At 46.3% G+C, this 27,790-nt stretch overlaps 1 protein-coding gene across 2 annotated transcripts in view; it reads left to right on the top strand.

The window, feature by feature from the left end:
• Positions 1 to 27,790, top strand: part of RPS6KC1 (ribosomal protein S6 kinase C1) — a 479,581-nt gene that overhangs the window by 115,442 nt on the left and 336,349 nt on the right. For both annotated transcript variants that reach the window (XM_078649767.1, XM_078649766.1), the window contains exon 5: positions 1,962 to 2,055. In XM_078649767.1, the coding sequence (XP_078505893.1) occupies positions 1,962 to 2,055 (94 nt within the window). The remainder of the gene's footprint in view (positions 1 to 1,961; positions 2,056 to 27,790) is intronic.

Consider the following 27,790-nt stretch of genomic DNA (forward strand, 5'->3'; position numbering starts at 1 on the left):
TGCACTTGTTTTTGTCCTGAAAAGTTCTTTGGAAGTCACAAGATAGGTGACTCCTCCTTTGGATCACATTGCGCATGGGCATCGGCTCCATCTTCAGATTGTTTTTTTCCTCCATCGGGCTCGGATGTGTTTCCTGCGCTCCGGTTGGGAACCGAATTTTTGTTCGGAGCGCAATCCTTCACCCGTTTCCGAGGGTATTGTCTTGAACTCGCTTCCCATCTCCACGGGATCTCAATAATTTCGAAGTCTCCAATTCCGGTCGTCGACTAAGGCCTTCGGGCCTACCTAGGCCTTATCTTCTGGCTCATGGAAAGGACGCCATTCAAGAAGTGTCCTCGATGTGGGTCGAAGTTTCCCCACACCGATCTCCATGAGGTGTGCAACCTTTGTCTCTCACCGGAGCACGAGGCCAGAGACTGTTCAGCTTGTGCCTCCTTCCGCTATTACTTCTTTACGGAGAGTTAGTGAACTACAAGCATTAACCATTCAAGAACCTTTCCTGCAAATGCATCATAATAAGGTTGTTCTCTGTACTAATCCTAAATTCCTTCCTAAAGTCATTTCTCCCTTCCACCTTAATCAATCTGTGGAACTGCCCGTTTTTTTCTCGCAGCCACAAACAGTCGCAGAAAGAGCTCTTCATACCTTAGATGTCAAAAGAGCGTTGCTATACTACTTTGAAAGAACACAGCCCTTACTTAAGGCCAAACAACTTTTCGTGTCTTTCTCACCACCTCATAAAGGCAACCCTATATCGAAATCTGGGTTAGCTAGATGGATTGTCAAATGTATACAAATTTGCTACCAGAAAGCTAAACGTACCTTATCTGTTCCTCCTAAAGCCCACTCTACAAGAAAGATAGGGGCTTCAATGGCATTTTTAGGGAACATTCCATTAGATGACATCTGCAAAGCAGCTACATGGTCTACACCGCACACATTCACAAAACACTATTGTGTAGATGTGCAAACTAAACAACAAGCTACTGTAGGCCAGGATGTACTCAAAACACTTTGCCAAACTACTGCAACAAATATGGGCAGTCGCCGCTAACAGGGTGTAATGCTGTATAATCTAAGCAACAGTGTGTAATCTGCAGCTCAAATGCCTCGAACGGAAAATGATACTTACCAGTATGCATCTGTTCTTGGTATGTAGAGCTGCAGAGTTACACACGCCCACCCACCTCCCCGGCTACCTTTATCTGTTCCACGATTATCTTAATTAGAGACAGCTTATATGGACATCCTTCCTTTTCTTGCAAACCTCCATTATTTCCCTAATAGCGAAAAACAATCTGAGGATGGAGCCGGTGCCCATGCGCAATGTGATCCAAAGGAGGAGTCACCTATCTCGTCACTTCCAAAGAACTTTTCAGGACAAAAACAAGTGCAAACATCTGGGCCCAACACTAGATGGCGATCTATGCAACAGTGTGTAACACTGCAGCTCTACATGCCAAGAATAGATGCATACTGGTAAGTAGCATTTTCCTTTTATAACTACGGTGTGTTTCTCCTTTCATTTAAAAATACTATAAGTTTGCATTCTGGTAAAACAAGCTGCTTAACATTCATTCAAGACTAAGCCCGAAGGCTTCTCTCCACAGCTACCACTTGGATAGCTTTCTAAGGTTTTTGTTTGACCCCTTAAATCACCAATAAGGTTGTTTGGACTGCGGCAAGGTGCCCACTTTAATTAGTGGACTGCATATACCAGGACAACTTCTCACAATACAGTACTGTGGACTCCTATTATAGTAGGTTAGTAGGTCATCGTTACTGGTTATAGTCCGTTTCCAAAATACAATTAAACATACAATTCCAAGATGGTTCATGATAGCGTGAACCGAAGAGAATACAGGACTTGGAGTTTTGTGGTAACTGTTTCTTCCCTTGATGCCATCACATTCTCTGTGCAGAATAGAATGTCACATACTTTTTCTGTGTTCTCCGTTTAGGGAGGAGAAGTGCACGACGGATCTGATCTGATCGGCCCAGCCGAGCCATTTTCTGACTCTTTGACGGACAGTTTATCGGACTGCAGTACCGAAGGTTTGTCTTCAGTTCACCCACTGGTGTATAATTTGCCACGTGCATGCCTACTGTAGCTTGTGAGCAACAAATGATTTTTTCTGCCTCAATAATTGCGAAATGTGCCACAATGGGAATTCACATACTTTATAGAGAGGCTAGTGGTGCAGTGTAAATGGCAGGTTTCTTCAGAGTGTGAAATGCAAGGCAGCATATTTCTCCCTCATTCAATTTGGCTGCTTTCTTTGTTTTTATTAAACTGTTGGTGTTAGTGTGGGCGTGAATGAAAAATGCATTCTGTGCATACATTTGAAACTATTTTTATGTTGCAGTACATCCCATCTGTTAGTTTTCGGGTTCTGTGGCACTAAAAACATGAAGAATTGATATCTGATGGGGAATGCCACCAGTGACAGGAAGGAGGGCAGGTGAGGAGTACTACTGAATGCCAGAAGGTGGAACCAAACACTGACCCTGCAAGTACCCAAAGCAGAGAAGCGGTGGGTCAGGTGAATCAGTGGTGCATTCTGTACCACAAACATTACCTCAGCTTATTACCTTGATTTAAAAGGGTTTCTCGTCTTAGGTTATGTGGACCATGCTGCCGTCACGTACCCTTCTTCCTGACTGCCACCTCAGGAACCAATAGGCTGGCTTTATTTCTCTGCTGTGGCCAATGTTCACAGGCTTCTGACAAACGATATATTTGTAGAAGCTGCAGCTCTTTATGTGGGGGTAGTTTACACCAGGAAACCTTCATAGAATGGAAGCTTTCCACATTGCTTTGGGCTCCCCCTACTCAAAGACAGTAAGCATCACTGTAAAGGAACTCGACCAGTTACCGATCTTACGCTGAAACTGCGCCAGATCTGCCGCACACACAGTTGCTGCCGTGTGTTTCACAGTATCGGTTCTCTTCACATGCTCCCCATGTGAATTGTAGATATCGAACGGTGGAAACCAAGATGAGCTGGAAACCTCAACACAAAGTGGCATTCAAAGCTTATGTGTCGACACTTTGTGCAGCGGATGCCCAGCAAGGGTATTACAACCACTCCAGGACATGGGCAGCAAGGTCATTAGCCTTTATTAGTGTTTTGGGTGAGGGTAGCTCTCTCTGCCTAGGTAGTAACAGACTCTAACACCCGCCCCCTTATTGACAGGGGCTTCAGTGAGGGTTCAGCCCCCTGCCCTTTTCTCACCCACCCCCTCCTCATACACGCTTCTATGTTGACACTTTGTGCAGCAGATGCCAAGCAAGGGTATTGCAACCACTCCAGGGCATAGGCTGGAGCGTCATTAACCTTTATTAGTGTTTTAGGGTGAGGGTAGCTCTGTATGCCTAGATAATGAAGAACTTTAATACACACCTCCTCATTGACAGGAGATTCAGTGAGGGTTCAGCCCCCTGCCCTTTTCTGACCCACTCCCTCCTTATACACTGTAAAAATACTTTAACGGTTGGCAGATCTGTAATTCTGATGTTAAAATTGAAGCTAGGGCACTGTATGGTCACTGCAGCACCCAGGCACAATCAGACATGTGACACCAAACTGGATAAATAAATGGCAACATCCCACAAACCTTGATTAACTTTTCTCAGGCACCTCTGCAGGTAACTAGTCAGCCAAGTATAATATATCTATAATGCGCTCCCTTTATTGGACAAAGTGCATTCACAGGCCATGATAAGTTATCCCCCTTTGAATGCAAATGTCTAATTCATAGACTTACATTGACGTACAGTCTACTTCTCCAATGTACCATCTATCCGTGAATCTTTGCTCTCATTTGAAAACCAGTATGATTGGCTGGATTCTGTACATGTCCACTTTACACTCACATCACATACACTCTGTACTAAAACTCAAACTGCAGTGCAGGTAGTTTTGTCAGAAGTGCCAAAGCTAAAAGTACTCTTTAGAATTCTGGAAGATGCTAGAGATGGGGATACAAGCTGAAGGATGAAATATTAAATTATACTTTTTACACTTTTGACTTTATTGCCTTGTTTTGCAGTCTCAAGGCAGCAGATGCTTTTGTGGATGCGGAGAAAGCAAATGTAATATTCCAATTCCAGTCCCTTTCATCAAAGTAGGCTTGGAGGCTTTTTTTGGCATCATATGATCTTCATTTCCCTTTTCATGGACTTGTTGTTCATTGAATTATAACACAGGGTGTCAATATGTCCATTTTTTGAGCTGCGCCTGGTAGGAGCCTATAAGAGGCTTACATTGAAAGCTGTGAAAAAGCTTCATGTCTCATAAGACTCCACACTGTACTGACACTTGCCTCACAGAGCCTGTTCTTTTTTTCTGGCTTCTGTGAGTAGGATCTCAGAGCAAATGAGGTTGCACACCTCTGTTTTATTGCTAAACAAAAGTAGCCAGTATTTGCCTTCCCCTTGATGTCTTTAACATCATTCTGTTAAGAGAAGTGATTTGTGCTGTTTTCTGACAACATACTCCTTCAGAAATGTCTTCTCTATTTGAGAAATGTCCCTCCTGTGGGATGAGGAAACCGGTCTCTGGCCCTCATCGGATCTCTGTGCTGTTCCTTGTGGCCTCACATTTGGTCAAAGACGGTGACATTTGCAAAAACGCCCAAAAGATAGAAGAGCAGAGGACAAAAGGAAGAAGAACAGGAGGCTGGAGAAATTATCCTCTCATGTATCCTCTGAAAAATAGTCTGCTCCTGAAAAGAACACCAACAGGGGGCGATCTACAGAAAGGAGATCATCTATAAAGGAAAGGTATCAACAACATCATTTTCAACTTCATTCACAATCGCCATGTATGGTGATGGCATTAATGTCAAGAGCTTCGGCCTGACCTGCTATCCGTCTAAGATGGGTTCAACATCTACGACTCATTGATGTCCCGGAGAACCCTCTTGCCAAACACCCCTGGCCTAAGAAGCCTTCACCATCGACACTGAAGACAGACAATGTGGCAGCACTCTTATCACCACTTATGTTGAATCCAGACTGCCGCTTTTTGTCGCACTCATCGACTTTAAAGAGAAAATGCTATAGGGCATATCTAGGTCCTCTTTGCTGTTGAAGTTGAAAAGATCAAGAATGGACTTATCAAGTCTGCCTGCAACATCGATACCTATGACGGCTAACCCATCCCTGTGAATAGTATCACATACCTTGATGTTGTCACTGGACTCTCCAAGGTAATAAGCTCCTCACCAACCTGGCATGTCTCCTGAGGTAACACCATGTTTTTCCACCTCTTCACCAACTCCGACTCTAAAAAAGAGAATAGAGTGTCCTTCAAAGCCTCCTCAACCTATGCATCTTCCTATCACTCCAGATCCACATCCACTGCCTTTCAGACCAATAAGATCAACACTCCCTAAGTTGAACATTCCTTTAGCGGTACTGGAACCAGCTGGACTGTTGATTTTGGAAACTTTATGGATGAGAGCATTCCCAAAACCCTTGCTGCATGTAGTGCCTGGCCTACTTGATATTGTAGTAGAAAATTAATTCCCTGAGCTACTGTAAAAGCTCTTACTCTGATCCTGTTGAAAAGATATATGAAACCACAACAGGATACGGAGCTTATTAAGCCTGAATCAAAGCCTGATTCTTTAATATTGACTCGGTGAGATGCAGACCTACTTCAGCCTTGGAGTCTTCCACTTCTCCAGAGTGAGAAAGCGAGTGAATAGATGTTACCAGCAGGAAGGTATGTGGTACGGCAACTGTCAGTCTTAAAAATGACTAATGTCCTATGGATATATCAGGCAAATCTGTGTTGGTATTGGGAATTTTGACAAGCAATGCTTCACGAAAAGGTGCTGGTATCTAACCATACCACAAGTTCTAAAGAGGATTCTACATAATTGCCTGCCACTGGATATTATCATGGGTATCTATCCTTAGATTCACCTAGCTCTGGCTTTAACACCTTAAAGCCAGAGAGGCACAATTAAAAATTAAGACCCTCCTGTTTTCAGGATCCGCCTTGTTTAGCCACCACTTGTAAGAAGAAATCCTGAAGATGAAAAATGAGGCAGAGACCCTGGAGACAGTGGGCCTTGAAGAAAGAAATTCTGAATCAGAAATACAAAGCTAAAGATCAGAGGTATTTTCAATGTAGAGTTCAATCCCCTCACTAGCATTTTCAACCCATACAACAACAGTACCCACAAGGACAAAGGTGCCCGTATCAAAGACAATCATCGAATTCAGTGAGGAACCCTGAGAGACGCAGTAAGTGATGGGCTTTATTGCAGAACAATAGTGTGACAGCATCGGAAAACCCATGAAACAAAAAGAAAACCAGTTTCAAACAGTGCCTGTGACTTCGATAGCATACAGCCTACAAAGTAAGATGTCATGGGAGGCCATATCATAAAGATCTAAAAGGATGCGTAAGTCAAGCCTACCATTTCTAGAATCATCCTGATGTCATTGTTAGTTGTTACTGTGGTGATGATTTGTATGTAGCTGGGTACAAACTAAGGTGGCAAGGTATGCAATATAACAATGGACTGGGATGCGGCCTGAGTAATTACTTGTGACTGAGACTAATTCATGCATTCCATCCATTACTTTTTGTATACTTTCGAATGTCGCCCGAAGTGGGATGGGTATGCCCAGATGTGGGTCCCGTGCACACTATACCATTGGAACCAAGGTATACCCAGCCGATGAGCCCATAACAAGGCAAAACAAGTCTGGGGTTGCTTGTGTTCTGTTTCAGGGAGAGCCTGGTTTGGCAGTTCGGCTGTACTCTTCGAACAGGATCAGGGTCAAGACTGATTTGCATATAGCTGGGTCCAACAAACGGATGTGGCATGGTGTGAAAAATAACGATGTACTGGGATGCTGCCCCAAGTAATTACCAGTGACTGAGATTAATTCAAGCATTCCACCCATCAAACGTTTTGTATACTTAAGGGTGCAAAGGGCACACCCACTGCATATCTGCTGTACATCTGTGCCACTGCCGTCCTTAAATGGGCGCGCAGCGGTCTGCACGTAGAGAATGGCAACATGCCAAGGTGACGGCTTTAGCATGATGCATTGCAGGGATGAAGTAGTATGGATGAGTAATGTCAACTTAACAGGAAGAGCAAGGCTCTTATCACAGAAGAGGAACAGATGGAAGTGCAGAGAATAAAACAACAACTACCTGAACAGATGTACAAGCAGGAGGTAGGGTGGTCAGCAAGCAAACAAAATCAGCAAGGTAAACAAAATTTTACTTGATAAAACCTTAACGAGTTAAAACGCAAAGGATAAAAATATAATACAATATAGCAAATAATGTAGGAGCTGTGCGAGCAGTGAGTTCTAACCAGTTGATGACTTTCTTTAAGAAGGAGTTTGAGATCCTCGGATCCATCTTCACTTCTGTTCAATGTTGGCTGGACCTCCTGCTTGCTGGGATATGCCCTGGGTTGAATTCTGGCTGGCCCTGTTAACCTGTTAACCTCTAGAGAGACCAGCCTGATTATCTCACTTTTGGCTCACAGATGATCGATATGGATGTCTGCTGCCTTCTGATTGCTTTGTTCGGTCTGGGTATGTCTGCGTTTATGATCAATACTCCTTAAAAGTCTGTGTTATTGAGTGCCTTCCTTCCCTTTCAAGGACTTATCTACCTCTCAGAGGGGGGAGTTATGTGTGTCTGCTCATGTCCCTACTGGGCCCAGAAGGGCTACAGCACCATTCCATTCTTCTACATAATGGCCTTGGGCAGTTTCACCCTTCTTTCCTTCGCTCCTGTGTTATATAATGGTTTGGTATTGAGTGAAGATAATGTACAGTGTAGAGTGCAGGTACCTTACATTTGCTTGCAGTTGTTACTTGTGGTGGAGGATAAAGGGTGACAACTGTTTGTAGGGAATATAAGCAGCAATGTATCAATGGCCTTTACCTATAATACAAATGCCCTTTTAAACGTATGCTTGTCATAGATAACGTTTTACCATGTTGAAAAGGTGAACATTTTGTATGACCCCACAGGCTCCACTATACTTGGACAGAAGTACCCAATCAAAATATGACCATTACCATAGGTGGATTACCATACCTGATGTTCAGATCACCCAATGTCATCAGCTTGTCTACCTGAAGGTGGAAGCACCAGTGAAGCATTGAAAGAAGTCACTGTCAAATTTAGGTTTAGACCTCTGTGCGTGAAAAAGAACCCTGAGGAGAATCTGCTCTGCAAATGACTAGCCTGTCTTTAAGTACAAGTGCAACTTCTTTGATGCTATCTAGCTTCTCATTTACTGACAAACTCACTAATCACCACCAAGAATTCATTATTTCTAATATGATTTACAATTATCTGTTGTCCAGCTACAGGACCTGAGGAACACAAATGGTGCCTGTTAGACCTGTCCGCCTGTGGGTGATTCCTACCAATTATTTATTTATTTTTGTCCCCTTTTTGCCTCCTAACTCTTGACATTTTTCTTTTTCATGTCCACTGGGATTTTTGGTTGTTCACAGAGGGGCTAGGTGCTGCTGGGTCTTTATGATTTTTCTAGGCCTTGGCTTCCCTTTTGAAAATGCCTTTTTGACAAACGGTGTAAACTCACAAAATGGTGGCTTATAACTGCCATGATTTTACCTCAAGGACTAGGGCTATAGAGACCTATGGGAGGGTTCTAGAACTTTCTGGCTTGTTCTGGACACAGGGGACCAGGAGTATATAGGGCCACTACTTGGGCGGCCATTTTGTCATTCAGAGGGCAGTTGGAGTTCAGGCTGTGACAGAAGGAGGTCAGCGCAGTGTGGGAAGTTTGACCGCCTTTTGGGGCTGCTCTTCTTATTTCCTGACGTTACCCCACATCCACCGACCTGACCCAAATCAGAGTGCCAGACTTAAGCCCTGGAAGTACTCGGGGTGTGTGCACCCTAGAATTTATCGCAGTATCACTGGACTGACCTCCCCCCCCCCTCCCCTCCCTCACATCCAGTTAAACGGAGCGTTGCGGCTGCGTGACTCTGGGGCAAGAGCCACTTTGCCCGCGGTCGCGTTCTGCCTGAGGAGGCCTAACATCCCTGAGAACTCACCAGAGTGGTAGGAGATTCGGCGACTCTCCGGGGCTGTGCCGCAGTGGCGGATCTCCAGGCGACAGCTGAAAGAGGTGAGGAGTGTCGCACTGAGAGAGTGGAGCCTCCAGACAGTGTTGCAGAACCAGTGAGGGGAGGCGGAAGCTGCTGAGGGAGGCCGCCGGGAAGGAAGGTGGGAGTGTCGTCCCCGCCTTCCCAATCAGTGCAGAAGCGCAAGGGGAGGGGAGAAGCCAGAGGAGGCTGGACCTGGGCGGGACCCGCCCCGAGTGAAGCCGTCAGGGGGAGGAACCCCGAGGCAACCTGGAAGTACTGTCGGAGCCGGCGAGGGAGGCACCGAGGGAGCGTTTAAGCATAGCGTCTTTTCTGCTGACCGGAATTCCGCCGGGCAACAACCTTGAGGTGGGCCGACTCCATTAAGTTTTGTGGATTAGGAGGGAGCGGGACCTGCAGTAGAAAGCTGTGGCTGCGATTTGGGAGCTAAACTGTGGGCGGAGGCTGCAGATCTAATCAGACTGAAATACTCTGGCCGCCTATTGCCCTAACGCTAAACTGACTGATTGAGACACTTTCCCCGTGTGAACAGTGCCGTTCTTGGAGGGGGGAGGGAAGGTTCTTGTGCTGCTGAATGAGGGCACTCAAGTGTGGACAAATAAAAGCACACGAAGGGGGGTTCTGGCACTTGTTCTCAGGCATAAGGGGGAATGTGATTCAGTCGTATGTATGTAACATGGGAATAGCGAACGCCAGGTGGTGAACTAGACAGGCCAGGCAATTGCAGCAGGGAGTAGAAGGCTAAATTGTGCTTCATGTGTAATCTGCCTATTCCAATTCTAGATTTGGTTGCTCAGAGATGTTGATGAATACCACTGAATTATCTGCAGCGCTATTTGATGAACCCTGAATTTCAAAAGTGAAGTGGTGAATGGACCGTGAGGGGTAAAGTACTACTAAATTCCTCAGAGGGAAGTGCTGTCTTTACTACTTACAATAACTGTCTTTGGAACAAACAGCCAAAAGGTGAAATACCAAAGGGGAATATTAGAAGTCTTTCCACTTATGAGAAAAAGTATTTAATTATAAAAAGTGAAATCCTAAGACTGCCAGTGATTACATGTAGAGTCACTTTACTGTACTGAATGTAGCTTCTGATAAGAGACCAGAAAATTCCAAGCAGAGTTTTATAAAAGTAAGCCGTATTTTCTAAATTGGTGTAGCGTCTTTATTTTTAGTGGTGGAGCGCTGGGTTACTGTGAGTGAGAATTGTGAGCACAACACAATGGCCTTAGAGTTTAGCTGAACCTGCTCTGTGTCAGGCTACCCTATGTAGACTGGTAATCCCAGGTCTAACAGTGCCTGATCTTGGTATCCTATCTATCATACAATAAAGCTTCCAAGAATGCTGAGGTTCCAGCAGGTTCACGAGATCCTCATTTTATGGCGCACCAACAACACACCCGGATCTCGTGTTTCTCATCCAACTAAGGGAAGTTTGCCTACAACACATTACCTGACCCAGAAGAACAGCCTAAAAACATGTTTTCTTTTATTTTTTTTCTTGTATTTCAAGAAATCCAAGTCACATCATTATTGTTCTCAGTGCTGTTACTACAATGAGCTGCACATTCAGATTTTGACATGGTAACCTCACTAAGAAAAATATTTGTGCAGCATAGATGTAGCTAAAACTATAATTGCTCAACTCCTCTCCAAAGAAATATTTTGGAAGAGCTCACAAGATTAGCACCTACCGAGTAACAGGCCGCAGGATGCTCACTAGCTTAAACGCCCAAGCAGGCGTACATGTAGGGGCTGCTCCTTTAAGCCCTCTGTTACCAAGAGGGAAGGTCGGCATGAAGCAGCACCAAGCGTATTGGTACAAATGCTGCGCAATTAGTTCACTGTGCTCCTCTAAGAGTCATGCGTTCAGCAGGCCGACAAACTTGAAACTTTATAGATCACTGTAAGCATTTTATCCTTTTCATGTCGTTTCCTTTGATTTTTTTGCCTTTTTGCAGAACCCTAATTCGGCTGGCTGTAGAACTCTGTGCACTTTACCCCTGCTAACCAGTAGTAAAGCACCTGTGCTCCTCCTTTCAATATGGTGTAATTGGTATAACCCTGATTGACATATTTAACTTACCTATAAGCCCCACGTATATGGCAGAAAGCGTTACCAAGGCTTATAAGTTAAACGTCACTAGTGGGCTGCAGCAACCATTGCAAATATGACTGAAGGCCTACCATCTGTAGCCTGACTGTTGCAGTTTTAAACTGCAAATTCAACCTAGAAAAATAATCAATCTTGACAAGTCAGTACCTTCCTTACAAATATTTATAATTCACCTCTAAGTAAGCCTTATCGCCCATAATGCAGGCTGAATGGTTTTTAGAATATATGAAGGTTTAAAGTTAAACATTTCCTTACAATGGAAAAGCTATTTTCACTGTAGCAAAGCTGGTTGTTCCATAGGAAAACACTGGGTTACATTATTACATTTATTAATGTGTAATTTAGGAAACAGTTAGAAATCAAATTCAATAACTGTTAGTAGTTATTCAAAATTCAATTTAATGGCAAGATCCAATTGTTAATAACTATTACGCAAAAGGTACCTATTCTCTGCCTAAAAGCTCTGGAGGCACATTTGCATGAGCTCTAACTGTCACCTGACAGTTGAATAGGCCCCTTGATGAGGCATGAAAAGGCTTGGGTGTGGGGAGGTGTGTCTGTTCCTCTGGCAGTATGACAATCTGGGTTGTATCTAGGAACTTCATTAACTTCAAGGTGGGCTGCCCTGTCACAGGCAAATGTTAGCTGACGCTGGGCATGGCCCTCCTTTGTTCCCTGAGTCAGGCAAGCCCAAATCCCAGCGGGAGAGTAGCTGCCCCCAGAACTGGTTTAAAGTGACCACAGAGGAGGGGTTGCTCATTTTCCTGGCTTACATCTGGGTTAGGCACACATGCTCTGCAGAGGGGAAGAAAGGTTCTACCATCTTAGTTGTAGGTAGAAAAGGCACCGCTGGATTGGTTGTAATAGGGTACACGAGAAATGCTACAACACTGGGTAGGGTAACCCCTAGAAATGTTTACCACATTGGTTAGGGAGGAGCAAGGAGTCACCTACACCCACAGGATGTACCAAGCATAAATGTGGCACCCTCAGTACCTCCCTGAGAACACTACTGGGCTTATGGACGGTCAGAAAAAGACTCAACCTGCTGTTTGAGACCTGTGAAGAGCATAGAAGACTGGACTCGCTCTCTCCTTTGTACCCAGGACAAAGAATAGGAATCCAAGGGTTATAATGCTGACCTCTTGTTCAAGCTACAGGGACACAAGCTACAAGAGGCCTTTCCTGCAACTGCCCAGCAGACCAGTTTCAACTGGACCTTTCCTGGACCTTGCTGCTGGAGTGAGTCTTGACGCTCAAGTGCTGGCCTCAATGTCCTGGGACCCTTCGCTGTGTCAAAGTATACTCCTAACGGTTACCAAAACCAAGCACTTACGGCCTAATTATGCCCTTGTGGAGCGCTGTTTGGGTACAGCTAGGCTATCCTGTTTTAGGTTTAAACCAATAATAACTGATAAAACCCACCAAAAAAGATAATGGCCCTCACCAGTGTAAGAATATAAACACTGAAAAAACACCTGCACAACCACAACCTAAATGCCATTCAAAGAAAGGAACTGGAGAGTCATTTTTATTTCTTCCTGAAGGGGTCAATACAATGTAACTTTGTTATACAAGGTAGCAGCAAGAAAGACTGGGTTAACATTATTCTGCTTGACTTTTGTTGTTTAGGGATGTCACTAAACTATTGTTTGTTCTTCCTTATGCTTTTTTCAGTTTTTTGGTCTTTGTTCTAAAGATGCAGGGTTTAGAAGCATGTTTTAGGTCTTGTTTAATTATTTTATAAACTGTAGATAATCAAGAAATATCAAGCTCATATTTGATATTTTGGCTACGTTTGATTCTTTCACTGATAGGTAAAATGGCTGGTTTCATAAGAATCTTTCCCAATATGTACCAACTCATTTACCCACAGAGAATTGGTAAAACCTGTGGTACATCAGTCCACTTTTCTAGTGAGTCAGTATTGATAGTAGGTGAACTGCCAAATACCCCAGGATTTAAACATTCATTGCAAGGTGTAGTGACTGGTATATGTGAAAAGAGTGCTGTCACTAAGCATCTGGGATAGTGTTGAAAACATTACACCAGACGTTTGGAAAACATGGAACGCAGTGTCACTTGGAATGCTGCTGCAAAAAAGTTCCTACCAAGTTCAACAAAGATTGGGGTGATGCTGTTTGTATTTGTAGTGATTCCACTACGTATATGAATGTGTGATGACCTGTCAAAATTGATACCTGAGCTGAAGTGCTTCCGTTTAAGAGATCCTTGTCACTTGCTAGATAGTATGCTGAAAGCATCTTAACAATCTTCATAGTTAATGAAGATTGCTATTGACTTTTTAGTGCCTTCTGGTGCAATGTTTTGTTACACGCAGGAAAAAAATGTGAATATTTCTCATGTTGTCCTTTGTCTGGCATCAAAAAATAGTCATCCGAACTGTGGGCCTCATTTATGAGTTTTTGATGTAGGGCAGCACCGCAGGCCTTCCTGCTGCGCCGCCCTACGGCAAAAGAAAAGGGCAGGAATGCACCATATCTATCAGAATCGGCGCATTCCTGTCCTTTTCCCCTGCGCTGGCGCACAATGGGCTGCTTTGTGCCAACGCAGGCACCTTTGCACCATGGTGCAAGGGTGCCTGCATTGCGGGGATGATTATTTTTGTGAAGGAAGGGAAACCTTCCTACACTAAAACAATCACAACAGGCTTTTCCCCCTTTCTCTGAGTGCTGCAGCACACATAGAAAAAGGAAAAACAACGAGAAATAAGCATATGTTTTTGCCACTGCCTCAGAGTTACGGTTTCTCATAAATCTGGGGCAGTGTCAAAAAGCAGTGGATGTTGCTGGGAACGCCCCCAGCAACACAACACCCATGGAACGCCCCTTTAATGCCAGGGAACGATATTTACAAGGCAGTATTAAGCCAAAAAAGTGGCTTAGTGCTACCTAGTAAATATGGAGCTGGCTCCTGCACCACCAGAGCGTCACAAAAAGTGATGCACCGGCTGCGCAAGGGGTTTATAAATAAGCTCTGTGTCATGTAGCTGGTGGTTTTCAGTCCTAGAGGCTGTGAATGCTATATTATGCATGTGGCAACCGTTTACAGAATTTTTGCTGAGTGATGATGCCAAAGGCAAGAAATGTGAGGATCTTTGGTCGCATATTGATAGTGATGTGAAAAAAGTACACTCTACTGCATTCTTTGATTTTTACAGGAAAACATGACTGCTGTAGTGGACATAATAAAAAAGCTAGTTGCTGAATTAGGTGGGTGGCTTTACCCTATGGGGATGGAGTAATTTACTTAATATAAAATAGGACCTAAGTCCGAAGGTAAAGCTAAATACTTGACACATTGCCGAAGGGAAGCCTTTTTGCTCTGTACCGTAGCTACAAGGGGTTGAGCTCAAGTTAATTTAGTGACTTTACTGCATCACTCTGAGAAGGATTGTGGTTATTTCTTAAGGTGGGACACCATGCCCCTCAATTAATACCCCCAATTTCTAACCATCACGTATGCTTCCTTACAGAGTTCAGACTGCACCCTGGCACAACCTATTGGTCCCTGCCAGTGATGCTAGACCTCGACTGTTGCTGCCTTTAAAATGCAGTGATCAGCTTCTAATAGGATCACTAAGAAAAAACAACAGTAATTAAAAAGCATTGGCGAAGCCAATTGATCTTGCATGCATGTAAACACATGGAAGGTCCATTCCCAATGCTTGTTTACACATTAAAGCATCCCGGACATCACCCTGTAAAATGGGTTTAAAGCAGCCTGTATTTTTTCCAAAAATGTACGCCCACCTTGTGCACAAAAAATAAACTTCTGCAAAACAGTGACACACACTCCTTCTAAATCAACTTTTGAAGCCCTCTCCCCTAAACTTCACATTTTATTTTACCTACTTTTTTAAAAATAAAGCGCTGATGCCAGTTTCAGAATGTGCATTATTTACATAAATGGTATAAACAGCCACATACAGTGATATACACACAAATGTCAACAGCGGCCTTGTATCAAAGCCAGAACTGTATGCCAATATGTACACTCTGAAATATTATATATCCAAGTCAAGTCAAGTCGAAGATCTTTATTCGGATGTAGATACATCCATAAAAGTACATAAAATCACATCATCATCCACAACACAAAATATCACAATCAAAAAGACACATAATAAAATCACGTAATTCATTGTAATATATGTTAAAAAGATAAAAATAGTTTACATGAAAAATCCAACTGTTGTTTTAAGGCACACGATGGTATATACAGGAATTAAAAAGCACTGCAAGAATGTCAGTAATATGTGCAAAGGGCAAAGCAGCTATTTGTGCAAATAGGCAAAGTCAAAGCTAGACAGTAATGAAACATAATCTATTCGTGTCATATTCAATAATACTCCAGAGCGTACAACATTTCTAAGGGAGCAACAAACTCCGAAAATCACTGCAATACTGTCAGTGATATGTGCAAAAGCAAAGAAGCTATCTGTGCAAATAAGCAGAGTGCAAACTAGGCAATAGTGAAACAGAAACTTTTCATGTCATATTCAAAGATACTCTAGAGCGAACAGCATTTCTAAACAAGCATTTACAATGCAATGGTTTTGCCTTTGTTAAAGTTAGAGCTATTGGCATTGCTCTTGACATTATTTTTATTTATGTTTTTTTTAACATAAATGGCATTGTCATTTACAATAGCAAATTCAACCACTCATCTAACCCATCTGAACACCCAGCCACTGATCCACCCGCTCATCTATCTACGCATGCGCTTGCCAATCTCTTCATTCACCCACCCAGCTGCCCACTTGACCATTCCGGTACCCACTCATCTATCAAAGCAGGCGCCCGCCGACCTCATCATACATCCGCTCCCTCGTCCCTCCCTCCAGCTGCCCACCTACTCATCCATCCACTCATCCTTCCACCTATTCATCCATCCGCTCACACATCCATCCGCCCACTCATCAATCTGCTCATCCTTCCACCCGCTCATCCATCCTCTCACTCATCCATCCTCTCACTCATCCATCTGCTCATCCTTCCACCTACTCATCCATCCACTCATCCTTCCACCTACTCATCCATCCATCCACCCACTCATCCATCCGCTCATCCTTCCACCTACTCATCCATCCGCCCACTCATCCATCCGCCCACTCATCCATCCGCCCACTCATCCATCCGCCCACTCATCCATCCGCCCACTCATCCATCCGCCCACTCATCCATCCGCCCACTTCTAGGATGGTCAAACAGTTTGGAAAATGTTTGCAAAAACTCACACACTCCTGAGCTTGTATTTTCTCACTGCATGTTGCACGGACGGCCCTCGCAATGCTCCTTTCCTGCGGTGGTAAATGCGCCATTCTGGCAGATTTTCCACTATTGTAAGAGCAATTTATGATCGAGTTTTCTATTGCAATGGCATTTTTTGGGTGCCCACGGTCTGCTTGTTTGACTCTGGCCTTCTAGGTGCCTTCATAACCTGGTTACAACAGCATCTCTGGGTCTCAGCAGCCCTTTAATACTCTAGTGTGCAATGTATCGATGCAGCGCCTGCTCACGCCCTGTGCACTGACGAGGATTCAATGCAGTGCCTGTCCACGTTGCTGTGCACATGCAGGGCCTGTCTAGCCCCTGACCTTACATGCCATTGTGTACAGCTTTACAATGTATCAATGCATTGCCTGCCCACACCCCTGTGCACTACCTTCGCATGCTATTGTGCTCTGCCTGACAATGTATCATTGCAGTGCCTCCTCACGGCCCTGTGCACTGCCTTTCCATGCCAATGCAGTGCCTGACATGTATCAATGCAGTGCCTGTCTATCCCCCTGTACCCTGCCTTTACATGCCACTGTGCACTGCCTGATAATGAATCCATCCAGCGCCTGCCTACGCCCCTGTGCACTGTCTTTCTATGCCCCATGCTCTGCCAGTCCGTGCCTCCGTGCCGTACCTGGCCATGCCCCATGCTGTGCCAGTCTGTGCCCCCATGCTGTGCGTGTCCCGTGTTGTGCCAGTGCGTGGCCGAATGCTGTGTCAGTCCGTGCCCCGCGCAGTATCCGGCCATGCCCCCATGCTGTGCCTGTCTGTGCTCCCATGCTGTACCGGTCTGTGCCCCGTGCAGTATCCGGTCATGCCCCTTGCTGTGCCTGTCCGTGCCCCCTGCGTGCCCCCATGCTGTACCGGTCCGTGCCCCCATGCTGTACCGGTCCGTGCCCCCTGCGGTGCCAGTCCGTGCCCCCGTGTTGTGCCAGTTCGTGCCCCCATGCTGACAGTTCGTGCCCCGTGCAGTATCCGGTCATGCCCCCATGCCGTGCCTGTCTGTGCCCCCTGCGGTGCTCGGGCAGCAGGGCACAGTGTGAGGGGCAGGAACCGAGAACTAGGAAGAGAGTGAGGGACAGTGAGAAGGAGGTCGGTTGGGGCGAAGGAGGGGAGAGTGTGCAGAGCGCCAGGACTGACAGTGAGGAAGGGGTAGACAGGCGGCAGCGAGCAAGAAGGGAGAGCGAGCAACAAGAAGAGAAGGAAAACGACAGCGCAAGGGTGAGAGGGGCGGGCAGAGAGGGAGTGGCGGAGGGCGGGGAAAGAGAGAGAGGGGCACCGAGGGGAGAAAGAAACAGATAAGAAAAGCATTAAAAAAGAGGAGCGGGAGGGCCTTGGCGAAGGAGAGGAGCGGCCACAGAGAGACAGGGTGAGGGAAGGGTTAAGACTAAGAGAGTGCGAGGGGACGAGTGAGCCACGGAGAAACACCGAGGCAGACAGAGAAGACAGAGCACGGCGTGTGTATGAGAGAGACAGAGAGACTCGGAGAGCTGCTCTCAGACGGGGGAGTGCGGGGGTCCCACAGCCCCCATCCCTGCGGCCCGGGGCGGAGCTGAAGCCAGCGCCGGAGGAGGAGGACAGAGGGAGTAGTATTCCGAAATGTGGTGTTGATTTAAAGACTTCTCTGTTCCTATTCTCCGGCGAGCCCTGCCAATTACAGAAATCTAACTGGGCCAGAGCTCAACTCCAAAACAGTGCCCCGGAGGCACGGGCCAGGAATGCGCTTGGAGGAATGTGATGTCAGCACCACATCTGAGGCGCCGTGGCGGGGGTGAAGATCGGAGGTTGCGTGTAACTAAACAGCACTCATGTAAACAACTCTCAGTCACACCTCAATCCCGTTCCTCCGAACCACTGCTCATCTAACCCAAACCGCACTCATCGAAGCCACTCTCGGCCAAGTCACACTCATGTAAAGCACTCTCAGCTGAACCACAATCGCATTTATCCTTCTCCTGTAACCAGCACTTAATTAAATTACAAACATCTCCTTTGAATCGCTGCTACATTCTCAGCCATACCCCTGTCATCCATACCCCTCTCATTTGAGATACTTTCAATTCAGCCGCAGACCAGGCACTCGTCTAATCCAAACTGCACCAATCTAAATTACTGCCCATAAGGCCCCCTTGGATAGTCCTCAGCCAAGCCCCCTATTTACATTGCTGGAATCAAAGTGCGACCACGAGGGGGGAGAGCGGGAGGGGGGACGGCGGGATGAGGGACACGGAGAACTTTAAAACTCACCGGACTGCTTAGGCTTTCATTACCAGGCTCCGGGAGGAAGACAAGACCACACGGAGAGCGGGAGGGGGGAGAGCGGGAGGGGGGACGGCGGGAGGAGGGACACGGAGAACTTTAAAACTCACCGGACTGCTCCCAGGAGGCGGACTTTACCCGAAGGCATCGAACACGGACAGTGGGCGGGCGGGAGAGACGGCTAAAAAAACAAGTCAGGTCCCGGGCCGCGCTGTGATTGGCTGACGTCACGGGGGTGTCCCGGGCCGGCAGCCAATCACAGCGCGGCCCGGGAATGACGTCACGGGGGTGTCCCGGGCCGGCAGCCAATCGCAGCGCGGCCCGGGACAAAGGGGCGGGGCTTAAAAAAAGCACCAGAAACGCCCCCGAATCGCGTTTTCAAGAGAAAGCGCGATTGACAGCCTCTGTCTCCCAATGGCTAGCCTCCATTTATGGAGCTAGCCAATGATAGACAGAGGCGGGTCATCACCCGACATAGAACTCAAGAGGTTTTGCTAGCGCATGCGTACTTCGTACGCATTGCTAGGCAAAACCTAAAAAGCAACTGACTCTGAAAATCACCTCATCTGTACCTAGCCTCAATAAGTCTTCAAAAGCTAGGTTAAAATCCAACTGGGCTGTTTTGCGGAGGTATGGCATTAAGAGGTGTTTGGTGTATTTTTCATAGAAGCCGCAGAAGAACAGAAAATGTAAAAGGCCTTGTTTCCCACCACGATTACATGAACAGTTTAAGTTTTCTAAGTTTTTATTAAAACCCCGTGGAAAACATAATAAATTTTTGATGCTCCCGTCCCGGAACCGGAACAACAGGCTCCTGTTCCATTTGCTCATCTTTCTACACAAGTAGCTCTGCGGTAAATCATAAGGTCTGTCGCTAGGTACCACAATGGCTATGTACCCTAAGATTGCGGGTCTTACGAATTCTTTCTTCTCTCTTTCGATCTTAAAGAGGTTATATAGTGCATTTTTTACCAAGTTCTTGTGTGAGCGGTCTATTGTGTGGGGAGATGTAAATAAGTGGCCCTGCTCCACACTCACTAGACTTTTTTCCACCGCCCCCAGCCACGGTATATAACTGGCCGGTTCACTTTTTAGACAATCCTTAATGATGTCACGTGTCAATGACGCAGATGGATTCGTCCATATTTTCAGCCAGAACAGGGCGGGTCTAGATTTTATAAAGTCCTCCGTATACTTAAGGCTAAGTTCTCGGTGACACACAAAGGTTGGTGCAGAAATAACCCCCCCAAGATCTTTCTACAGAACCTATTCTCCATAGTTTGTATGTTTTTACAGTTCGTGTAGCCCCACACCTCGACACCGTAGGTACCTGTAGGTAAGCATTGAGTCTTATAAATTTGCAACAGGGATGTAATAGCCTCAGCGTGTGGGGGTTGTCGAAGTGAGATTAGAGTTAATGGCCTTGCCCAGTTTGTTTCTCCCCTGGGCAACATGAGGTTGCCATGAGCCAGAGTCAGCGAACAGCAGGCCTAGGTATGGAAAAGTGCTTGTGCATTTTAAAACATTATTCCGTATCAAAATTTGGTTGATCTTATGTTTTTGTGGGCCACAGCACATTATGAATGATTTCTTAAAATTCGTGCAGAGGCCAAGATCTGCCATATACGAGACAAACACAGAAATTAAAATACGCAGGGCATTCGGTGTGCGGGCCATAAGGACCGCATCGTCTGCGTAAAGAAGGGTGGGAAATGATTTGCCATTGATTTGCGGGACATCAGTTGTTAATTTACACACGGAGCTGCTTAGTTCGTTTATGTACAAGATAAAAAGCAAGGGAGCCAGAACACAGCCCTGTCTGACCCCCCTGCCAATAAAAATATCATTAGAAACTTCGCCAGAGGTATTCAAACGGACTCGAGCCCTCAAATCACTATGCAGATGGGCCAAAAAATAAACTAGGGATTCATCTAGCCCGTAATTTAGCAAAACTGACCATAAACTGGAATGGTTAACGAAATCAAATGCAGAACTTAAATCCATGAAACCTAAATAAAGGGGGGATTTTTTTGCGATGGTATATTTTGCCATTAATAGATTTAAGTTTAGGCATTGCTCCACAGTGCCGACGTGGCTTCTAAAGCCAAGCTGACATGGGTGTAAAATTAAATTATCTTCTGCCCAAACTCTAATCCTGTTAAAAAGGACCCTGCCTAAGATCTTCAACATGTTATCTATTAAAGATATTGGACGATAACAGGCAGGGTCAGATCTATTTCCTTTTTTGAAAATAGGCACAATAGTGTTGTTAGACCAAGTTACCGGAAGGGTGGTATGTGATAAGTTGTTAAAAACATTACACAGTAATGGCGCCCAGAAATCAGGTTCTGATTTAATTTGGTCAATGGACAAACCATCGGGGCCAGGAGCTTTGTTCCCAGCACTTTCTAAAATGGCATCTTCAACCTCCGTTAAGGAAATATTTAATATAATTGACGGGGGGTGGTGAGCATAGAGTCAGCGGGGGCCTCATAGATTTTCGAGAAGTGATCTACCCACACATCTCCTGTGATGTTGCAATTTATGGGGGTAATATCTGTTCCAAGTGATCTTAAACTCTTAACTTCGGACCAGAACCCAGAGACATCCCTTAGTGTAGCAAAACGCACGAGGGAGTCCCAGTGATCTTTTACTAACTCCTCAGATCTTATTTTAAGAGTGTGCTTATAACTGGCTCTCAGTCTCCTCACAGCTGACTGATCTCGTGGGACCGCTGTGAGGGCAGTCCTTAGTTCCTGATTGGCTTTAGAACATGAAGAGTCAAACCACTTTGGTAGTGTGTGGTTAGTTGTTCGTGCGGGTTTAGAGATCTCTTCTTTTATGGCCTTACAGAGACCCGTAAAGGCCTCGATAATCACATGTTCAGGGCTGTCAGTGGATAAACAAACTGACACTAATTGGGGGTGTTTTTGGATGGTGCGAGTTAAAACACCCTTGTTATCCACCCCCCGCCAAACCACCCTAAGTTTGTCTGTGGATACCCCTAAATTTTGGGCTCCTATTTCCCACTTATTCCTCTGTCTCTTGATGGATTTAAAACTAATAGAAATCGGATAATGATCACTATAGGGGACATTCAAAACCTCTGCCTTAAAAAGAAGTGCTTCTAAAGGGGAGGATATGAATACATAATCAATTGTTGTTGAACATCCTCATCCTACGTAGGTTGCCACAGGTTCTTCAGTCCTGGTGGTGTTTGCCAGCTCCATGGCATTAACTAAATCACGTGTGGCTATGTGATCGAGCAATTCAGCTCCTCTTTTGCAGCTGGGGTTTCTTAGATGAATATGGGCATTAAAGTCGCCTCCTATACAAATACCATCAAAAACACCATATTTGTGACCGTCAGTAATTTCATCAATAAAGTTAAACAGTTTTGTAAAATTAGCGTTGGGATGAGTTATGAAATCATTGTTATAAAAATTGATTAGACATAGCTTTATCTTACAAATATATGTCAGTGCCTGAAAGTTCGTATCATTAACAGGTAAAGTTTCAATTCTGACTCCTGCCGTAATCTTAGTCCAAATAGATAATCCTCCACTTGGACGTCCCATAGACGGGGTGGGTGCAATCTGATTAAAACAGCTGTATCCTTCCAGGAGTAGTGGACTTGTACACCAGGTCTCCTGGAACATCAGAACATCAAAGTTAATGACCCACTCTGTCCATTCCTTAATTTGTGTTTTGGCTTTGAGACCAGCGATGTTCCAGCTCAAAATAGTCAGATCATTTGAAGGTGAAAAAGAGGTGGTGACCTGGGAAGCTGTTAAACTTATGATAGGAGATGAAAATACGTCTAAGCCATTAGATTCCCTAGCATCATTGCGGCCACCAGGTGGTTCAGCTATGAGATCTGCTATAAGTGGCTGGTTATTAGATGTTATATGCGGAATGATAGATGGTAATAGTCACTCAAAGCTATTCGATTCAGATAAGGCACTGAACCTATTAAATAGGGGGAAAAGTGGGGAAGCTTGGTTGAATGATCTCTGAGGGGGCCTATAAAAGTAGGCCAGGGGGAGTGAAGCTATGACAGTTGATGGGCCAGGATGGTTATTGATGTTAAGGATGTATTTGGCTGTGCCAGGGTGCCGGAAATTAATTACAATACAGTCGCCGTTGATGCTTTTAAATAGGGGACCAACCCAACTTACTCGGCGTACTGACAGAATTTCATTTGAAATGTCAAGGCCTACGCCTTTGTGTTTGCATAGCCAATCTATACATTTATTATTTAACTGGACCCACGACTCGCCTTGGCCTTCTTTGAGTGATGGAACGCCTGCTAAGACCAAGACGTATGGGCAAGCATCCGGTGGTAAATGCAGGGCGGGACCCGGAGATCTTGGGGCCCTTACTGTCACAGCGGGTCCCTTATCAGGGGCGGTAGCTGTAGTAATCAACGCACCTGATTTGGGGACGGCTGGTCCAGAAACGCCCTTTTGCTTGCTGCTAACTGTACTAAGGGTGCTGGTGGACCCAGCCGCCACGGCCGGAGTGTGCTGTGGTTTCGTGGCGGTTAGGGTTTTGCCAGCAGTAGTACTCCTAGTTGCAGTAGTAGGTGCAGGTATACTGCCACTAGGGGTCTTCGGCCCTTCACCCATATTGGTCTTACGAGCAGACTCTATTTCCTTGAGTAGGCGATATCCCCTCATCAGGTCTAGACTGATCAACCCCTTCCTTTTTGTGTCATCCTTTTTTACAAGATTTTCCAATCTGTCCAATCGTTTAAAAATAGAATTAAATTGCTTGATCATTTGACTTTCTAACTGTTTAAAAATAGTATCTACAATAGTCTCAATAAGATTCCCATTGGTCTTTGGTTGACTGATGCTGTCAAATGGTAAATCAGTCTGTGTGCAAGCAGAGGTATAGCCATCGATTGCGGGACTTTTTGGGGGTGCAACAAGAACCACTTTGTCTTGTAGTGTGGAATCATTCGAGGCGGCCCCGCCCCCTATTGGGTCTTTGTTTCCTTTATTCCACATGCTCTGTGGTGTTGGTTGGCTCTTCTGGCGTGGAGGTTGCTTCCTCTTATTAACTGTTAATTTGGATGCACCTCTTTTCCTTTTCTCGCCACCGGGTTTATTTTTTTGGGTTGGTGAAACGGTAACAGTATGCACAACTATGTCTGATGGAGAATCTGTTATAATGGTGGGGCTACTGCCCCCTGGCAAGGGGTCCGAAGAATTGGTGAGTAAAGGTGTTTTTATTACTACGACCGCAGGTGAGAGCGGCAAGGCAAAGCTGGAGTTTGCCAGTGCTGGCTCAGTTTGCGTGCTGGCGATACCCATTGACATTCTTTTCTCAGTGTCAGCTATTTTATTAGATACCATATTAAAAGCGTTTTCTAACATGCTTTCCAGAGATGGTTGAAGGGCTAAGGGTCTATCAGGTGCTTGTGGCACGTTGTTGTTGTTACGCTTCACCATAGTTTATAGTAAATGGTCTGCCTCACCTGATATAGACGACTTAGGGGGGTGGCCCAGCCCAGCCTCCTCAGGCCTCTGAGGGCCACAGAGGGCCCGCCCTTTGCCCGGGCTTTGCCCGGTGTACCGCGCGCGTCCTCGCGGGACGAGGGAGCAGTCACAGTCTTATGCGCCTCCTGGCGCCGAAAAGCGAGGGGAGTCGGTGTCCTGGCTTCAAGGCTGCTGGGAGTTGGAGTTCCCAACCCCGACCGGCGGAGCCAAGCCCGGCCAATCAGGGCGTGCTAGCAGGCACGGCGGGGCAGAGCCCGGCCCCCTACACGGGAGCTGGAACCACAGAGACGCCTCGGCGGAGCAAGGTAGGCTCGGCCGGCGTCCAAACCCCTCACGAAATGCCACCAGGTCCTCGGCAGCAGTCACAGTCTTATGCGCCTCCTGGCGCCGAAAAGCGAGGGGGGGCGGTGTCCTGGCTTCAAGGCTGCTGGGAGTTGGAGTTCCCAACCCCGACCGGCGGAGCCAAGCCCGGCCAATCAGGGCGTGCTAGCAGGCACGGCGGAGCAGAGCCCGGCCGCCTACACGGGAGCTGGAACCACAGAGACGCCTCGGCGGAGCAAGGTAGGCTCGGCCGGCGTCCAAACCCCTCACGAAATGCCATATATCCATCGACAAGGGTACATAATACATGCAATGACAGCACAATAATACAAAGTCTTCACAATGCCTTATTCATAATGATAACAGCTGGATATGCATAAATGATGTAGTCACAAAGGTAACAGAATACAAATGCTTTCAAGAGTCACACGCAAAAGGATATGACTGTTAACGCACAACGATTAACTTTTTCACATACGTTCACTGGTGCACACACTGTCAGGCACTTACTGGCACATACACTAACAGAACATTGACAATTTGCAAGCACAATGCACCGAGTGATGCGCAGGGAGAGAGTTATATAGCACACACCTGCTTGTGCGTCACAATTTAAGAAATATAAGGAGCATTTTCTCCGAACTCCTAATATATGCACGTTAATATGAAAATTTTTGCATGTCTTGTTCCTATGTGTCTTTTCTGCTGACACATTATTTTGTACAGAAAATATTGGTTTTGATTGGCTTTCTTTGAACTGTTACCTTTGTGTCGCTTCTATATCCTAGGTCTAGGATGTGCCCTGAAGTTGACCTCTGGGGCCCTATTACGTATAGGGCGAACTTTGTCTATGCCACAGCGCACCTTCAAACTGGTGCACTGTGCGCAAACTGGGAAAGTGTGCACTATTAGGTTGAATGCACTACCCTCAGGGCAGCCGCAAACTCGTGCTGCCCTGAGGATAGCTCATTCAAGGGAAATATGGAGCGTCTTCCGCTCTGTGTTTCACTGTGGAGGCGGCACCCATCTGCTCTTTAAAGAGGGGAGAGAGATCCCCTTGCAGGCGGGTGCAGTGAGTGTGATGCCCGAGCAGGCGGGTGCAGTGAGTGACTGCAGCCACCTTCAATGTGATGTCCGTGGGGTCTGTAGGACCCCCTCAGAGGGCTGCCATCCGTGGGTGGAATGACATTGTGCCACCTTTTTTTGATGTACCGTCAGTGCACCACCTGACATTTTCTTTACCTCTGCGCCCATGTCCATAACATGGTGGGTGCAGAGGTAAAGAGAATCCCTGATTTGCATGGGGCCACCCCCATCAAATGAGGGCACGCCATCTTGAGATACCACTGTCACAACATGTGTGCCAACGCTATCTGTATTACAGAAGGGGCTGCACAAGCGTCTGTGGCTCTTCTGTAATACCAAAGTGCCGCTGAGGCACACAAAGCTTGAGCTAATGCCCATTGTGCCCCCGGGGCACTTCTGTAATACGTGCCCAGGTCAATGCAGAAAAGCAGAGGCATGGGAGTGGGCAGTACGGTGTTGGGCGGGCATGGTCATTAAAGGGACTGGGTCAGAACAAGCAAGTCTTGTAGGTACAGGAGAGTTTTGAGGGAAGTGGAGTGAAAGTGAATCATTTTTAGTACACGGGGTAGCACGACGGCAGGTGAGAAGAATGGTCAATAGAAGACAGAAAGTAATGTTAAAATTAACCGTGCTGTGTTCAGAGCAGGATAATTGACAAATCTACCGTTGTTGAAACCAACAAGCTCTTGTGGGTTGGTGAAAGACAGAAAAGCCACCAATAAAAACAAGACAACTTATATTGAAAGGTCTTGAGCCAGGATTGGCGCTGTGGAGTATTGTAAACAGTGCTGTCTGCGACAAATAGCTTGAGCTGTCTGTAGCGAGAGTATGCCAGGAAAAGATTAAATATATAGAGCACTTGCTTTTTCCATACTTTGTTTAACTGAACTGCTCAAATGAGGATTTAGAAAGTGCATTACATATCAAAAGTTGGGGAATATATGGCATATTTGTGTTTTCTTGTAAGAAGAAAGTATAATTTGTGGTGTGTGCAGCGCAGGAGATCAGCAACCAACTCTGCATTTGTTCATAATATTTTAGAAATGCTGTTGGAGTACAGTGCGCTTGTATAAACCACAAAGATTACTGTATTCAGGAGATTGGAAAACAATAGAAGACCACTAGAGAACGCCACCCCACCCTCTTCAACGTCTACATGAGACCCCTCGCAACCATCGCACGCCAACACAACCTCAACATCATCTCCTACGCTGACGACACCCAGCTGATCCTCTCCCTCACCAGAGACCCCGACACCGCCAGAACCAGCCTCCACGAAGGGATGAAAGACGTCGCCGTGTGGATGAAGAACAGCCGCCTGAAACTGAACTCAGACAAGACGGAAGTCCTCATCCTCGGACCATCACCCTCCGCCTGGAAAGACTCCTGGTGGCCCCCAGCCCTGGGCACCGCCCCCAAGCCGACAGACCACGCACGCAACCTGGGCTTCATCCTGGACTCCTCCCTCTCGATGACCAGACAAGTCAACGCCGTCTCCTCCTCATGCTTCCACACCCTCCGCATGCTCCGCAAGACCTTCCGATGGATCCCGATCGAAACCAGGAAGACAGTCACACAGGCCCTCGTCACCACCCGGCTGGACTACGGTAACACCCTCTACGCCGGAACCACAGCCAAACTACAGAAAAGACTACAACGCATCCAGAACGCCGCCGCCCGACTCATCCTGGACATCCCTCGACGCAGCCACATCTCCGGCCACCTGAGGAACCTGCACTGGCTCCCCGTCAACAAGAGGATCACATTCAGGCTCCTCACCCACGCACACAAGTCTCTCCACAACTTGGGTCCTAAGTACCTCAACGACCGCCTGACCTTCTACACACCCACCCGCCAGCTACGGTCCGCGAGCCTCGCCGCCGTACCACGCATCCGAAGAGCCACCGCCGGAGGCAGATCCTTCTCCTACCTGACGGCCAAGACGTGGAATTCCCTCCCCATCCACCTTCGGCTTACCCAGGACCACCTCGCCTTCAGGAGACAACTCAAGACCTGGCTGTTCGAGCAGTAGCGGCCCCCTTCCCCTAAGCGCCTTGAGACCCTTCCG

This window comes from Lissotriton helveticus, chromosome 6 (assembly GCF_964261635.1).
Source record: "Lissotriton helveticus chromosome 6, aLisHel1.1, whole genome shotgun sequence".
In the NCBI taxonomy this organism is placed as follows: domain Eukaryota; kingdom Metazoa; phylum Chordata; class Amphibia; order Caudata; family Salamandridae; genus Lissotriton; species Lissotriton helveticus.